Source organism: Schistocerca serialis, chromosome 4 (assembly GCF_023864345.2).
Source record: "Schistocerca serialis cubense isolate TAMUIC-IGC-003099 chromosome 4, iqSchSeri2.2, whole genome shotgun sequence".
Classification (NCBI taxonomy): domain Eukaryota; kingdom Metazoa; phylum Arthropoda; class Insecta; order Orthoptera; family Acrididae; genus Schistocerca; species Schistocerca serialis.
Genome location: NC_064641.1, coordinates 92193067 through 92211099, shown reverse-complemented (window position 1 = coordinate 92211099; position 18033 = coordinate 92193067). Strand labels below are relative to the sequence as shown.

Here is an 18033-nt window from a genome sequence, read left to right as displayed (position 1 = left end):
AGCTGCTCTTCTCAGGTATGGTGCACTTTGCAGTGAACTGGATCTGCTTTCACTAATCTTATCTCTCCTTCATTGTGGGAGAGAGCATCTACTCAGTACGTCTCGTACGATGAATACACCCTGGGTGAATCACAGACCATATGTCAACAGTTTTGTGTACATGTCTCTCCAATCTTCGCAGCTAATTTTTGGTTGGGAATGAGCTATAAAGTATTGTAGGATGCAGTACAGAATTTCTGCTTAAATGGAGAGATAAATGAATTGATGCTACGGTTCGAGTTTATAGAAGAACTCTGCAAGAGAATGCAGAATTTTATCTGTTATAGGAAAATTGTAAATGTCACTCTAACACTGGCGATTGTCTGTAAGAGGCCAGGCGTGGCATTGTGTTCTTGTGGAGCTATTTTCGCCGTGGTTGTTCTTTGTCGCTGTTAAGTTTCATACGATTGTGTCTGAAGGATGCTCACTGTGGCTACTGCTCATCAACTTCGTGAACTGTTTCCTGTTCTGTTCTTACGTCAATAATGAGAAACGGAGCGCAATGCGTCTGCCAGTCAGAAACCGCCTTACCGGAAGCCAAAGTTTGTCAGGCAGTCGCTGGAGATCAGGTCTCTGAATACATTACTGCGATGGTGACGTGCTAGTTTCAGCAGCGAGACGCCAGTCCAAAAGGCTCTTGGCTCGGGCGACAACGAGTCAAGGACGGCGCTCAGACGCCGGGCGTTGTGGTCGACACTTGAGACCCAGTGGTGCGTCCTTGGCGAACGCTGCCGGCTAGTCCACAGCCATCTCATTTGAGTGTATATTTCCATCTGTTTCACTCATACGATGACAATCAAGGAATGCAGACATAACACAGAGAAGCTTAACACACACGCATATCCCGTAATTACATCGTATCGATTTCAATCGATCTGAATGATTGTCGTAGCATCTGTATCTTGAGACAGGGTGAACCGCGACGTTCGTCCATCCGAGGGATTCGCAGCCTACAATAGGACTTTAAAATCTCGCGCTAAAATCCCCAGTATCTCAGTACTTATTGGGCATGGGGAGGAGAGGAGGCTGCATACGAATCGTCAGCATCAAGTTGTCTAGGTATGTTCACCTCCGTACTTCTCGCAGTGTAAGCGCTACCCCATCAATGTGAACATACATTATGAGATTTCGCCTTAAAGTGGTTAATAACGACACTATCGTCGTCTGATTAACACCAGCCAGTATGCGCCACCTTCATGCCTGGTATCTCCTTACAGTAACTGTTGCGCTTCGTCAGCAGCATATCGACGTCGTTTAGTAAACGATACCATGTTTCCGTCTAAAACATCTTGCCTCCGTACTAGTGTGGAACGGTGGATCAGGAGGCAGCTTCTTCGATTGCTGCTTGTGTAAGAAAAGTTCACTGTCAAATGCAGAAAAGACGATGACGGTTAAATCTGATGCTTCCTTTGTCGCCCATGATCGATAATGGGACTAGGGTATGTGTTGACTCCATCTTTCTTGGTTTGATTTGCATAATTTTCCAAAACCACACAAATTGCACAAACACTTATCAGCTCCGTCCGCAAGTAACAGATGAGCTTTACGCCGGTGACTGGGGACGGAGGGAGGGGGGGGGGGGGAGGGGAATTCGTTCGATGCCTATTGTCAAGCCTACTTGATAGGGACTCCCAACATTGGAACAATAGGATTGTTCCCAATAGTGTCTTCCATACGATTTCCTTTATAGATTCATTAAGTTTACGCAGAAACGTTCCAACAAATTTGCGTTCTACTCGCATTCTCTAATACTTATTTTATTTGATCTTCCCATCTCATATTGCTTCTTAGCGTTACTCACAAATACTTATACGATTTAAAGCGCTGAATATGTTTCCTACTAATTATATAATCTCATAATATGGGGTGCTCTTTCGTTTTTGGTACGCATGATCTTGAATTTATCCACATTTAAACGGACTTACGATTCATAGCACCCTGAAATCCTTCACGATCATCGAACGACGATATTTTACTATAGACAACAGTGTCACCGTGAGCAGACCCACATTTATCATAGACTTTGAGATTAATTCGAAGAAAGGGCGTATTGTTAATAATTGGTAGCAGCCTGTACCATAATGAATAGAGGAATCTCTCCAAATAAAATCTTCTTAGCTTAGAATTTTTTTTCATTCAGTAGCTGGGTGTTCCTCAGGATCTTATACATTTCAGATGCATGAACACTGTTCCTCTGCGTAAACTCACAACAGTTCAAATGGTTCAAATGGCTCTGAGCACTATGGGACTTAACTTCTAAGGTCATCAGTCCCCTAGAACTTAGAACTACTTAAACCTAACTACCTAATGACATCACAGACATCCATGCCCGAGGCAGGATTCGAACCTGCGAATGTAGCGGTCGCGCGGTTCCAGACTGTAGCGCCTAGAACCGCTCGGCCACCAAAGCCGGCTCGCAACAGTACGAACTGAAATGATAACTGTTGAAGAAGAGAAACCGCGTTACAAAAGGCTATGCAGAGGTGCAGTAGGACAGCTCATTGTCGGGACGGGAACTGTGGACCTATCGTTTGCTGTGACGTGAATTTTTCCGCCGCAGGTTGTCGTGAGCGCCCTCCTGGCTACGGCCGCTGCCCGCCCGGGCTTCCTGCACGGCGGTCTGAACGGCGTGACGCACGTCGCCGCCGCCCCCGCCATCTCCTACGCCGCCGCCGCCCCCGCGGCAGTCACCTACACGGCCGCCGCCCCCGCGCACATCTCGTACGCCGCCGCCCCCGCCGCCGTCGTCGCGCCCGTCTCCGTGTCGTCGCAGTACCACGCCCAGGACGAGCTGGGCCAGTACAGCTACGGCTACAGCGGCGCCCTGTCCGCCAAGTCTGAGGCTCGCGCCTTCGACGGCTCCGTCGCCGGCGGCTACTCCTACGTGGACGCCAACGGCGTCGTTCAGAGCGCCCACTACGTCGCCGACCCCGTCAACGGCTTCCGCGTCGCCGCCACCAACCTGCCCGTGGCCCCCGCCGCCCCCGAGGCCCCCGCCGTCGAGGCCCCCAAGCCCGTCGAAGACACCCCCGAGGTCGCCGAGGCTAAGGCCGCCCACGCCGCCGCCGTCGCAGAGGCCGCCGCCCGCGCCGCCGCCGCCCCCGAGGAGCCCGAGCCCGCCCCCGCTCCCGCAGCCGTCGCCGTGGCTGCCCCCGCCCCCGCCGTCGCTGTCGCTGCCCCCGCCATCGCCTACTCCGCCCCCGCGGCCGTGGCCTACTCCGCCCCCGCCGTGGTGGCCGTGTCTCCCGCCAGGTCGTTCGCCTACCACACGGTGGCTGCCGCCCCGCTGACGTACGCTGCTCACGCCCCAGTCGTGCTGGCCTCAGAGGGCCTGTCCGCCGAAGCCATCGCACACCTCCGAGCCAAGGCCGCTCTCCTGGGCTGAACTGGTTCAGCCCCAAGGATGGGAAACCATCACTAGCAACTCACCTGTCCTATCTTGTACATACACTTTTTTAATAAAAATGATGGCATCTTAAATATAGTTTTATTGCACATTACATTTTATACTTCCCATGTCCTATACGAGATTGTTCATAAGGATGTTTTCATTGCGTTTTATTGGCAGGACGAATCAAGTTCGGGGCAATGGATTTCTTCTCTGCTCCGATTCTCTTAGTGCCTTACAATCACTGCAGAATTTGTATCCAACTGAAGAGGTGGTCCAGGTGATATACGGGGTGTTACAAAAAGGTACTGCCAAACTTTCAGGAAACATTCCTCACACACAAATAAAGAAAAGATTTTATGTGGACATGTGTCCGGAAACGCACAATTTCCATGTTAGAGCTCATTTTAGTTTCGTCACTATGTACTGTGTAAGTAGGCTGTTTATCTTTTCTTATTGGCAACGTTACGTAGCGCTCTGTATGAAAATCACTGTCTGTGCTATTTGCAGTCTGTGGCTAGTTTGCATTGTTGTCTGCCCTTGTAGTGTTGGGCAGCTGGATGTGAACAGCGCGTAGAGTTGCGCTGTTGGAGGTGAGCCGCCAGCAGTGGTGGATGTGGGGAGAGAAATGGCGGAGTTGTGAAATTTGTAAGACTGGATGTCGTGAACTGCTATATATATTATGACTATTAAGGTAAATACATTGTTTGTTCTCTATGAAAATCTTTCATTTGCTAACCATGCCTATCAGTAGTTAGTGCCTTCCGTAGTTTGAATCTTTTATTTAGCTGGCAGTAGTGGCGCTCGCTGAATTGCAGTAGTTCGAGTAACGAAGATTTTTGTGAGGTAAGTGCTTTGTGAAAGGTATAGGTTAATGTTAGTCAGGGCCATTCTTTTGTAGGGATTATTGAAAGTCAGATTCCGTTGCGCTAAAAATATTGTGTCAGTTTAAGCACAGTCATATACAATTGTTCTAAGGGGACGTTTCAACTGTACTTCTTCGATTCACTGCCAGTTGGCCCAATTGAAGGAAGATATTGTTGTCTTCGGTGCTTGTGTTGACATGCGACTCATTGCTCTACAGTGCATGCACTATGAAGCTCCTGCACATTTCAGTCGAAGTGTTCGTACGCTTCTCAACAACAGATTCGGTGTCCGATGGATTGGTTGAGGCGGACCAATTCGATGGCCTCCACGCTCTCCTGACCTCAACCCTCTTGGCTTTCATTTATGGGGGCATTTGAAAGCTCTTGTCTACGCAACCCCGTACCAAATGTAGAGACTCTTGGTGCTCGTATTGTGGACGGCTGTGATACAATACGCCATTCTCCAGGGCTGCATCAGCGCATCAGGGATTCCATGCGACGGAGGGTGGATGCATGTATCCTCGCTAACGGAGGACATTTTGAACATTTCCTGTAACAAAGTGTTTGAAGTCACGCTGGTACGCTCTGTTGCTGTGTGTTTCCATTCCATGATTAATGTGATTTGAAGAGAAGTAATAAAATGAGCTCTAACATGGAAAGTAAGCGTTTCCGGACACATGTCCACATGACATAGTTTCTTTCTTTGTGTGTGAGGAATGTTTCCTGAAAGTTTGGCCGTACCTTTTTGTAACACCCTATATGACCAACTGTACTTGCTCCAACGGCGGGGTAAGGAGGTGTCCTTCTGCTGGGTGCCTGGTCATGTCGGAATACGGGGCAATGAACAGGCCGATCGGGCTGCCAAGGAGGCCTGCAGAGAGCAGGATGTGGTCCAGTGTCCTATCCCCTTGCAGTCTGTCATCTCTGCAACTCCACAGGAAGTGCATGGAGTTGTGGGAGGACGAATGGCTGGCGGTGACGGCCAATAAATTGCGGTTGGTCAAGTCAACAACTCGGCCGTGGCGTTCCTCCTGCCGGTTGCTCAGGCAGGAAGAAGTGACCCTCCGTCTTCGGATCGGGCACTGTCACATAGCTTTTTATTACGGCGGGAGGATCCTCTGTTTTGTGATGCTTGTGGTGTGTACATCTTTGTCCGGCACATTTTAACAGACTGCATTTTATACTGTGATGCAAGGGCAGAAGCACAAGTTGATGGGTACCTGCCTTGTGTATTAGCAAACGATGAGACGTGTGTGTCTAGGGTTTTAAAGTTTTCTGATGTGTCTGGACTCTGGCCTAAACTTTAAGGCTGGAGGTTTTAGTGTACTGCAGAGTGGCTGATTTTTCCATGCGGTCAGCCAGCCACTTCCATCTGCTAAATTGTTTTAACTCCCTCTATCACTTTCTTCCTGTGTTGTCCATGTTTTACTGCTAACGACGTGCTTCATCCCACGCTTCGGTGTGGGTAGGCATACATTTTTCAAAGCTTGTTACCTGTGTTTTATTTTCTGTTTTCTCTTACTGTTCTGAGTCCTTTCTTGACAGCCGTCTCACTATGTTACTGAGCGGGTGCTGAAGACCTTGCTGTCGTGTGCCCAAAAAACCTTTTACCACTACTACCACTACTTAGAAAATGTTACAGACCTACTAAAGAGACTGCCTACACAACGCTTGTCCGTCCTCTTTTAGAATACTGCTGCGCGGTGTGGGATCCTTACCAGATGGGACTAACGAGTACATCGAAAAAGTTCAAAGAAAGGCAGCACGTTTAGTATTAACGCGAAATATGGGAGAGAGTGTCACAGAAATGATAGAGGATTTGGGCTGGAAATCGTTAAAAGAAAGGCGTTTTTCGTTGCGAAAGAATCTTCTCACGAAATTCCAATCACCAACTTTCTCCTCCAAATGCGAAAATATGTTGTTGACACCGACCTACATAGGGAGGAACGATCACCACGATAAAATACGGGTAATCAGAGCTCGTACGGAAAGATAGAGGTGTTCATTCTTTCCTCGCACTATGCGAGATTGGAATAATAGCGAACTGTGAAGGTTGTTCGATGAACCCTCTGGCAGGCACTTAAATGTGATTTGCAAAGTATACATGTACATGTAGATATCAGAGGACAACTGCGCGATAACTACAAGCCATAAAAATGAATCATACCAGTGGACAGAACATCTCTCCAAATTTCGATCCGTAGTGTACGTCATGGCGTAGTTCCACTTGGGGGCGGGCGAGTCAAAACGTGCAGACAAATCACCCAATCTATACAGTCGCATTATCATAGTTCAAATGGTTCAAATGGCTCTGAGCACTATGCGACTCAACTTTTGAGGTCATCAGTCGCCTAGAACTTAGAACTAATTAAACCTAACTAACCTAAGGACATCACACACATCCATGCCCGAGGCAGGATTCGAACCTGCGACCGTAGCGGTCACGCGGTTCCAGACTGAAGCGCCTTTAACCGCACGGCCACACCGGCCGGCGCATTATCATAGTTCTTGGACGAAGATAGGTGAACAGATTTCCAAAGTGGTATACTGTCGTTATACCAGCGACGACTGCAACGAACTGAACGCATCTGCTTTCCCGCCCGTATTGATGTTTGCCGCAACACAAACGCTGTTCACATTGAGCACCTCTAATGTGAGTTAAAAGTTTGGAGAGATGCTCTATCCAGTGATATGACTCGTAGTTTTCGTGCAGGTGTCTTCTGAAACCCGAGAGGTACTCGTACTTGTCAGTAACCCGTACTTTTATTCCATTATCTTGACAAGATTAAGACCACATGCAACCAGATACTCAGTACATCAGTACGTTAATATGCTACTTACCGTCCAGTGCAAATCTGGCTGAAGTGGCACTGTTGTAAGAAACTCCACGTGCTTTCAGGACAGCAGTTTATACTCCATCCAGATGTAAATTTTTGATGGTTTCTTTAATTACCTAAAGAAGTGCTCTACAGTTTCTTGTAAAAGGGCATGGCCGATGTCATTTCTCATTCTCCGATAATCCGAGCTTGTACCTATAATGCCCTGATTTGCGATAGTACGTTGAATCCTAAAATTCCTTCTATTTACAATGGAGTTTTTATTTTGTCTCACATATTACGTTCAAAAACAGTAATAACGCAAGAATTTACAGCTGCAGGAAATTCAACATCAGTAAGTAAACCCTACGTTCAACTGAGACGAAGAAAACTACCAAAACATTGCTTACGTTGATAGTTTTATACCTAGGGTCATGGTGGGAATGAAAATAACGGGAACAGATACAAGAGGTTAATCTTTTGTGGCTGTGGCGCACACTCAGGTAAATTCTTTAAATGACATCGTGGTCGCCTTTGACTGTAAAAACTGTTTCGTCATAAAATCAACTACTGCAATTTCAGTTTCATGGGTCGGAAGAGGAATTGATGGATCAACAAGGTGGCTGCAAGTATTGAATATAGGAGCAAAAATGTGATAGACCGAGAGATTGCAAAAGGAAATGAAACTGCTGCAGGAAGGAATGAGAATTTACTTACCTTTTGGACAAAATGGAATGGTCGTTGCTTTATTTTTTGAGAGAGGAATCACATGGATTACTTTTTCCTTAAATGAAATATTCTCTTAGATTTTGCGTAGACTGCAGGGTACCTTATTGCAAGGGCGGACAGCAGCAATTAAGGATTTTCCAAATTTTTTTTATTTGTGGATGTGTACAGATGGGATGCTAACTGGGCCATGTCTTTTATTAGAACTAAATGAAACGTGTTCGATACATCTAGCGAGGTACTGGGGGCATGCACAATATGTAGTTGGTGAATTACACATAGTTTATAGTAATCAAGCAACTAGTCTGATTGTAAAAAATCGTTAGTGAGCGTATGAGACACTGAAGAGATCAAACAGTTGAATCTGCCAGACGTAACGCAGTCCAGTATTAATAGTTCTAACCTTCTAGAGTTTTCACTTCGAATGCCTTGTTGGTATACCCTACAATAACGGTGATGGCTACACAAGGTTTCAAACCTGGTGGTAAAGTACATGGGAATTTTACCAAGGCATAGCAACAAGCGAAAGTCTTCTTGCTCGTTGCAGCATCGTTTCCTAAAAACCTGAGGTGCTCGCCCTGAGTTGTACCCAGATTTGTCGCTTTGTTTTTAATACAGATCTGAGGTGCTGTCAATAAGAAAGTAAGCGTTACCGTCAGAGGTTGAAATTACGTCAGACTTCTTCATATTTAGCTGGATTTATCTATCCAGGGAACTTTGGCCCTTACTTACACGTGCGATCGGTATCCTCAGCATTGGCATGTAATTTAAACTGGAGGTCATCGATAAAGAAATGGTACATGGAGGAGAACAAAGCCAAGAGACTTCATCGAGACTTGAGAAAATTAGCAGTTCTAAGATTGAACACTAAGGAATTCTTACGAGAACTCGCTTCTAGGGAGAATTTATGTTTCCATTCATTTTATTGTCATATTTGACTTTAACAAATACTTTTCTGGAATCTCTAGTAATAAAAAGATCGTGGCTGTAGTGTTACCTGTGGAGTATTTTAGATAATGTGTTACCTCAGTTAGCATAGTATTCGCGCTATGCTCTTTACGAAAACCAGGTAGATGGAAAATGCTTGTAAACGTTAATTTAGTTGTGTGGATATATTTCAAGTCTTTTGGCGTGTAAAAATACTGAAAGGTGAGTAACTTCAAAGCATGGCACCTCTGATGGAGTAATACAACAAAAATATTTATTCATAGTCAGGTCTACAACAATTTTCTATATGCACAATCGTTGCAACGCAACAGTAAAACAGTGCCAACTGAAGATATGGAACGGTCATGCTTATGCTGCATGCTCTGCATGACACTCTTGCAACACACTTGCTGTTTACTATGTGCTTTTTTGCAGAGCGTTCCATTCTTAACAACTCGATTTGTTGACGTAATCCGCTCGATACCACTTGACATTTACGATCGAGGCCACCTGACCTCCATGTTATACGTGCAAAATAAATCAAGAAATGCTGCATCTCACGAGTCGATGACGTATACAAAAGTAATACCACTTATAAAGCGCCACTTGCGTCACGAGAATCAAGAGCTGTTCAAATATTTTTTGTGTTGGAATGACATCAAATGTCACCCAAGTTTCGTTTACCAGTCAGTTAAGTATCTCAGGTTCACAGGTAGCACAAGAACCAAAATATTCGCTAATCGAACGAAATACTACATAACTCACATAATTCCGATAAAAAGTAATACTAAAATCTGAGAAAGACACAAAGTTTGTGATGCAACATATTTTTAAGTTAGTTAAATCTATATCCCGTACACCATTTTTCACGATTTCTATCGAAGTTATGTCGAGTCACTTTACAGAGTACCCACACATGATTTGTTTTTGAATGGTCAGGATACATCCAGCCATTTATAGAATTGTAGAGCCTTTTCAGACCGCAAGACACGAAATAAAATACGGTTCCAGTCACACAGAAATGGGAAGAATGAAGGCAAATTAGGGTTTAACGTCCAATCTACGAAGTGATTTGAGAGGCAATGCAGTCTTGTATCGATGAAAACCGATCGTGCCTTTGCAACAGAACAACTTCGGCATTTTTCATGTGAGGTGACTAATGGGAATCCCAGGACGGATTCAGAACCTCTTAAGAAGGACCCTATACGTCATCGAGGATATACTTATCCATAGACAAAGAAAGTAACAAGAAGATTAGGGTTTAACATCGCTTCGACATCGAGATCATTACAGACGGACCACAAGCTCGAATTGTTATCACGAATAGGACAGAAAACTGGTGGTGCTGTTTGAAAGGAACCAGCATGTAATGTGCCTGGGACGATTTAGGGAAGTCACGGAAAACCTAAATGTGGGTGTCGGACGTGGATTGAAACCGTAGTCCTTCCGAATACAAGTCCGGTGTGCTACCCATTACCAGCCGCTGTGGCCGAGCCGCTCCAGGCACTTCAGTCCGGAACCGCGCTGCTGCTACGGTCGCAGGTTCGAATCCTGCCTCGGGCGTGGATGTGTGTGATGTCCTTAGGTTAGTTAGGTTTAACTAGTTCTAAGTGTAAGGGACTGATGATCTCAGGTGTTAAGTCCCATATCGCTCAGAGCCATTTGAACCATTTGAACAGAATACTAAATATAATACCAGAAATGAGGATGTCTTTGACCTTACTTGTGTTATTTGTGAAACATATTTAAATTACTGAAGAAGAGTGAACATTAAGCCCTGTTCATGTTACACACACTCTTAAATCTAACAACGAAATGGTATAATGACGTAACACTTAATTTCGCTTTTGCGATAGTTCTGTGCCAGGAAGTGAATGCACTATACTTTGTTGAATTTGAATGACAATCCGCTCTCAAAAAACCTAGAGCTCGTATTCTGCTCCACATTTGCTGCTATTTTTTATTTCGTAATTCATCCATATGAGACGATGAGCTGTGCAAATGAATTACTTACGGATTAGATTTGAAATTTACCTTGCCACCTCACCCCTGCTCTCCTGCACCTGCAAAGAGGCATCTGTTTGGCCTTGCTGCCGCGACCTTCAGAACAGTGTAAGGTCGGCAGACGGCTGGGCACCTTACCTGTCGCGTTCTCGTAAGTCAGCCAGCAGAGCGGGTTCAGCGGTGACTCAGAGGCGCATCCTCGCCTGGAGAGCCCGCATGCGGCCGCGTGGAGGCCACGGTCACGGCTGTTGCTCTTCCTCTCACCTGGTGACCCCGCCCACAGCCAGGCCGTTCACGGCAGTAGTCGCACGTACTTCAGCTCGAGGAAGCGCGAACTCACAGAGCACCAACCTCCACGCTCACAAATGTCTTTTCTACCTACATCCCAACACTATAACTAGAGCCCAGATTTTAAGTAATGACGCATTCTGTTCCTTTACACGTAGTAACAAGAAAAACTAAGATGTCGGCGAATTACACTGAAAGGACACTTGTTAATTACATGTTAGTACATATTTCGGGGCATAATACACTACTGGCCATTAAAATTGCTACACCAAGAAGAAATGCAGATGATAAACGGGCATTCATTGGACAAATATATTATACCAGAACAGACATGTGATTACATTTTCACGCAATTTGGATGCATAGATCCTGAGAAATCAGTACCCAGAACAACCACCTCTGGCTGTAATAACGGCCTTGATACGCCCGGGCATTGAGTCAGAGCTTGGATGGCGTGTACAGGTACAGCTGCCCATGCTGCTTCAACACGATACCACAGTTCATCAAGAGTAGTGACTGGCGTATTGTGAAGAGCCAGTTGCTCGGCCACCGTTGACCAGACGTTTTCAATTGGAGAGAGATCTGGAGAATGTGCTGGTCAGGGTAGCAGTCGAACAGTTTCTGTATCCAGAAAGGCCCGTAACGACCTGCAACATGCGGCCGTGTATTATTCTGCTAAATTGTAAAGTTTCGCAGGGCTCGAATGAAGGGTAGAGCCACGGGTCGTAACACATCTGAAATGTAACGTCCACTGTTCAAAGTGCCGTCAATGCGAACAAGAGGTGACCGAGACGTGTAACCAATGGCGCCCCATACCATCACGCCAGGTGATACGCCAGTATGGCGATAACCAATTCACACTACCAATGTGCGTTCATCGCGATGTCGCCAAACACGGATGCGACCATCATGATGCTGTAAACAGAACCTGGATTCATCCGAAAAAATGACGTTTTGCCATTCGTGCACCCAGGTTCGTCGTTGAGTACACCGTCGGAGGCGTTCTTGTCTGTGATGCAGCGTCAAGGGTAACCGCAGCCATGGTCTCCGAGCTGATAGTCCATGCTGCTGCAAACGTCGTCGAACTGTTCATGCAGATGGTTGTTGTCTTGCAAACGTCCCCATCTGTTGACTCAGGGATCGAGACGTGGCTGCACGATCCGTTACAGCTATGCGGATAAGATGCCTGTCATCTCGACTGCTAGTGATACGAGGCCTTTGGGATCAAGTACGGCGTTCCGTATTACCCTCCTGAACCCACCGATTCCATATTCTTCTAACAGTCATTGGATCTCGACCAACGCGACCAGCAATGTCGCGATACGATAAACCACAATCGCGATAGGACAGAATCCGACCTTTATCAAAGTCGGAAACATGATGGTTCGCATTTCTCCTCCTTACACGAGGCATCACAACAACGTAACACCAGGCAACGCCGGTCAACTGCTGTTTGTGTATGAGAAATCGGTTGGAACCTTTTCTCATGTGAGCGCGGTGTAGGTGTCAACACCGGCGCCAACCTTGTGTGAATGCTCTGAAAGGCTAATCATTTACATATCACCGCATTTTCTTCCTGTCTGTTAAATTTCGCGTTTGTAGCACGTCATCTTCGTGGTGTAGCAATTTTAATGGGCAGTAGTGTACGAAATCTGTTCAAAAAATTGAGTAACATTCGTTATTTCGCGCCAATGGTGTGTTGGAGCGAAATGCAGTTGTTATCCCTGCACACGCCTGTGCTTAGTGTCTAACTGACGGAAGTTTCATTGCTGTATGTCTGTTACTTATTGTTCAGTACTGTACAGAGAAGAACCTTGAGACACAATTTGCGAATTTCGAGATGGCCGAGTTAGAGGATCAACGCGTAGGCATAAAATTTTGCGTGAAATTCAAGAAAAGCTTTACAGAGACATATCAAATGATGCAGGAAGCCTACGGTGATGTGTGCTTAAGCCGTAATCGGTGTTACAAGTGGTTGACATGGTTTAAAAATTGCCGGACGGAATTTAAAGTTGAACCTCGCCCTTCGACGTTTACTGACGACTCTCATATCAGGAAGACGCGCGCCAATCGAAGGTTGACTGCCCGAGAGACTGCAGAAGAATGCAACATTTCAGATGGATCGTGTCACGAAATCTGACACAGCGTCTTGGAATGCATCATGATGGCGCCAAATTCGTCCCACAGCTCATGAGTCAAGACCAAAAAGACCCTCACCTCGCAGTCCGTGATGAGATTTGGACCACACAAATGAGAGCGAGATGTTCCTTAAAAGAATCATAACGTGGATCTACGGTTATGATGTTATGACCAAGGTTCAGTTTCCACAAAGGGTAGGGAAACATTCTCCAAGACGAAAAAAGCTCGTCAGGTCAGGTTAAATGTCAAAGACATTCTGATATTTTTCTTTGACTTTGAAGGATTAGTTCATGATAAATTCATGCCACGGAGACAAACTGTTAATCGATGGTACTATCGGGACTTGTTGCGACGTCTGCGAGAAAATGTGAGAAGGAAACGACCTGAAATTAGGCGAAACAATTACATGCATCTTGCATCACGATAACGCACCTACACACTCATCCCTGTTGCTGCGTGACTGTTGCACAACGAAATCACTGTGCTGCCTCATCCTCCGTACTCTCCATACTTGACTTGGTCCTTGCGGACTTTTATTTCCAAAGTTGTAAACTCCGTTGAGAAATGAGAACTTGCAACGATAGACGAGATAAACGAAAATTCGTAGACGGCGCTTCGCACGATCCAGCGAGAGGCGTATCAAGATTGCTTCCAGGAGTGGAAACGGCCTTGGAAACAGTGTAACAAGTGTGAAGCAGAGTATGTCCAAGGAAACCATGCACAATAAGTAAAAGGTTAGCGTAGAAAAATTTTGTGGAGCAAGTTACGGAATTTTCTGAACAGACCTCGTACACATTTCACACTATACGGATTACATCATTTTACATATTTAATATTATTGTGGAAATATTATAGGGTTTCTTATATCCATACATTTCAGTTGCATAGCGAAAAAGGAAAAATTAAGTTTTATCATTGTGCAGCTTTACTGTATCATTAAATGATGATGGCGTCCTCTTGGGTAAAATATTCCGGAGGTAAAATAGTCCCACATTCGGATCTCCGGGCGGGGACTACTCAAGAGGACGTCGGTATCAGGAGAAAGAAAACTGGCATTCTACGGATAGGTTAATGTTAGATAATAGTGGCAATTAGTGAAGTTCGGTGGCAGGAGGAGCAAGACTTTTGGTCAGGTGAATACAGGGTTATAAATACAAAATCAAATAGGGGTAATGCAGCAGTAGGTTTAATAATGAATAAAAAAATTTGAGTGCGGGTTAGCTACTACAAACAGCATAGTGAACGCATTATTGTGGCCAAGATAGACACAAAGCCCATGCCTACTACAGTAGTACAAGTTTATATGCCAACTAGCTGTGCAGATGATGAAAAAATGATGAAATGTATGACGAGATAAAAGAAATTATTCAGGTAGTGAAGAGAGACGAAAATTTAATAGTCATGGGTGACTGGAAATCGTCAGTGGGAAAAGGGAGAGAAGGAAACATAGTACGTGAATATGGATTGGGGGGAAGAAATGAAAGAGGAAGCCGCCTGGTAGAATTTTGCACAGAGCATAACTTAATCATAGCTAACACTTGGTTTAAGAATCGTGAAAGAAGGTTGTATAGATGGAAGAATCCTGGAGATACTAAAAGGTATCAGATAGATTCTATAATGGTAAGACAGAGATTTAGGAACCAGGTTTTAAATTGTAAGACATTTCCAGGGGCAGATGTGGATTCTGACCACAATCTATTGGTTATGAACTGCAGATTGAAACTGAAGAAACTGCAAAAAGGTGGGAATTTAAGGAGATGGGACCTGGATAAACTGAAAGAACCAGAGGTTGTAGAGAGTTTCAGGGACAGAATAAGGGAACAATTGACAGGAATGGGGGAAAGAAATACAGTAGAAGAAGAATGGGTAGCTCTGAGGGATGAAGTAGTGAAGGCAGCAGAGTATCAAGTAGGTAAAAAGATGAGGGCTAATAGAAATCCTTGGGTAACAGAAGAAATATTGAATTTAATTGATGAAAGGAGAAAATATAAAAATGCAGTAAATGAAGCAGGCAAAAAGGAATACAAACGTCTCAAAAATGAGATCGACAGGAAGTGCAAAATGGCTAAGCAGGGATGGCTAGAGGACAAATGTAAGGATGTAGAGGCTTGTCTCACTAGGGGTAAGATAGATACTGCCTACAGGAAAATTAAAGAGACCTTTGGAGAGAAGAGAACCACTTGTATGAATATCAAGAGCTCAGATGGCAACCCAGTTCTAAGCAAAGAAGGGAAGGCAGAAAGGTGGAAGGAGTATATAGAGGGTTTACACAAGGGCGATGTACTTGAGGACAATATTATAGAAATGGAACAGGATGTAGATGAAGATGAAATGGGAGATAAGATACTGCGTGAAGAGTTTGACAGAGCACTGAAAGACCTGAATCGAAACAAGGCCCCGGGAGTAGACAACATTCCATTAGAACTAGCCTTGGGAGAGCCAGTCATGACAAAACTCTACCATCTGGTGAGCAAGATGTATGAGACAGGCGAAATACCCACAGACTTCAAGAAGAATATGATAATTCCAATCCCAAAGAAAGCAGGTGTTGACACATGTGAAAATTACCGAACTATGAGTTTAATAAGTCACAGCTGCAAAATACTAACGCGAATTCTTTACAGACGAATGGAAAAACTGGTAGAAGCGGACCTCGGGGAAGATCAGTTTGGATTCCGTAGATATGTTGGAACACGTGAGGCAATACTAACCTTACGACTTATCTTAGAAGAAAGATTAAGAAAAGGCAAACCTACGTTTCTAGCATTTGTAGACTTAGAGAAAGCTTTTGACAACGTTAACTGGAATACTCTCTTTCAAATTCTGAAGGTGGCAGGGGTAAAATACAAGGAGCGAAAGGCTATTTACAATTTGTACCGAAACCAGATGGCAGTTATAAGAGTCGAGGGGCAAGAAAGGGAAGCAGTGGTTGGGAAAGGAGTGAGACAGGGTTGTAGCCTCTCCCCGATGCTATTCAATCTGAATATTGAGCAAGCAGTAAAGGAAACAAAAGAAAATTTCGGAGTAGGTATTAAAATTCATGGAGAAGAAGTAAAAACTTTGAGGTTCGCCGATGACATTGTAATTCTGTCAGAGACAGCAAAGGACTTGGAAGAGCAGTTGAACGGAATGGACAGTGTCTTGAAAGGAGGATATAAGATGAACATCAACAAAAGCAAAACGAGGATAATGGAATGTAGTCAAATTAAATTGGGTGATGCTGAGGGGATTAGATTAGGAAATGAGACACTTAAAGTAGTAAAGGAGTTTTGCTATTTATGGAGTAGAATAACTGATGATGGTCGAAGTAGAGAGGATATAAAATGTAGACTGGCAATGGTAAGGAAATCGTTTCTGAAGAAGAGAAATTTGTTAACATCGAGTATAGATTTAAGTGTCAGGAAGTCGTTTCTGAAAGTGTTAGTATGGAGTGTAGCCATGTATGGAAGTGAAAAATGGACGATAAATAGTTTTGACAAGAAGAGAATAGAAGCTTTCGAAATGTGGTGCTACAGAAGAGTGCTGAAGATAAGGTGGGTAGATCACGTAACTAATGAGGAGGTATTGAATAGGATTGGGGAGAAGAGAAGTTTGTGGCACAACTTGACTAGAAGAAGGGATCGGTTGGTAGGACATGTTTTGAGGCATCAAGGGATCACAAATTTAGCATTGGAGGGCAGCGTGGAGTGTAAAAATCGTAGAGGGAGACCAAGAGATGAATACACTAAGCAGATTCAGAAGGATGTAGGTTGCAGTAGGTACTGGGAGATGAAGAAGCTTGCACAGGATAGAGTAGCATGGAGAGCTGCATCAAACCAGTCTCAGGACTGAAGATCACAACAACAACAACAACAACATTGTGCGTCTCATACTGTCGTCAGTCCCGTTAGACTTAAAGCTAATCTGTACATGTTCAGTGTGAACAACAAAGACTGGTATTAAACGCTTTCCTTTCTTGTTCTCAAACGCTTCACAATGTGTAACAGTCAGTTGCATTTAAGTCAGTCACTGCTCCGATTGCGTCTTCATTGTCTTCAAATCTGAAAGAATGTATTTCTATTGCAAGTGCTTTGAGTGCTATTGGTAAAATAGTTCTCGACCACACTGCCTACATCATCTAATAGTGAATTTTATCAAGAACTGTGTTTTGCATTGGTTGCAGGAAACGCAGCATAGAACAAACTTCACGCACCTGAAATTAAACATTTCTTATATAAAAACTGCACCTGCAACATTCCCGACGAGCCAATTCTCAAAAAGAATGACGTGGTTCTTCTGTGTTGATATATTAAGAAAAATCAGGGCTGACGTTGGAGAATCATCTATATGGATTTCTAGAGATAAGACGGATGCTGTGTGCTGTTTCATCCCTAATCTAAGTGCGGGCCAGTTGGACTCTAAGGGTGTGTCTAACTCCTAGTTAAGTTAATGTAAACCTCTGGAGACTCGAAACAGTTCAACAATCTAGATTAAGACACAAGGGAATTACAGACATTAGCTGCAAGTGGACGTTGATGCAGATTTGTGGGGAAGTTGAACATTTGTGGCGGACCTGGATTGGAATCCGGGCATCATGCTTATTAGGCAGATGCTTTGACCACTGTTTTATATATAAATGTAGCGCGGGGAGTCTCAGACGTCAGCAAGGTAAGGCTGCGGGGTTGATGTAAAGATAGCGCGATGATAATTGGCGAAGAAGGTTTGATAGCGCGGTCGGTGCTCGTTTTCACTGTGGGCGGTTTGTAGGTACCGCCGGAAGCCAAAGTGTGATTTATCGCCACCAGTATACAGGCAAGTGATCGTCCATCCCTTGACCTACAGGGTCGGACAATACGACTGC

The 18033-nt window shown here is 44.6% G+C and overlaps 2 protein-coding genes across 3 annotated transcripts in view; one reads left to right on the top strand and one right to left on the bottom strand.

Annotated features, from left to right (window-relative positions):
* The window catches only part of LOC126474280 (ice-structuring glycoprotein-like), a 43229-nt gene that overhangs the window by 2614 nt on the left and 22582 nt on the right, over window positions 1-18033 (top strand). Inside the window, exon 2 of the mRNA XM_050101745.1 lies at window positions 2600-3421. Coding sequence (XP_049957702.1) covers window positions 2600-3421 — 822 coding nt within the window. The remainder of the gene's footprint in view (window positions 1-2599; window positions 3422-18033) is intronic.
* LOC126473915 (cuticle protein 16.5-like) overlaps window positions 1-18033 on the bottom strand; it is a 319612-nt gene that overhangs the window by 286934 nt on the left and 14645 nt on the right. The window lies entirely within an intron of this gene.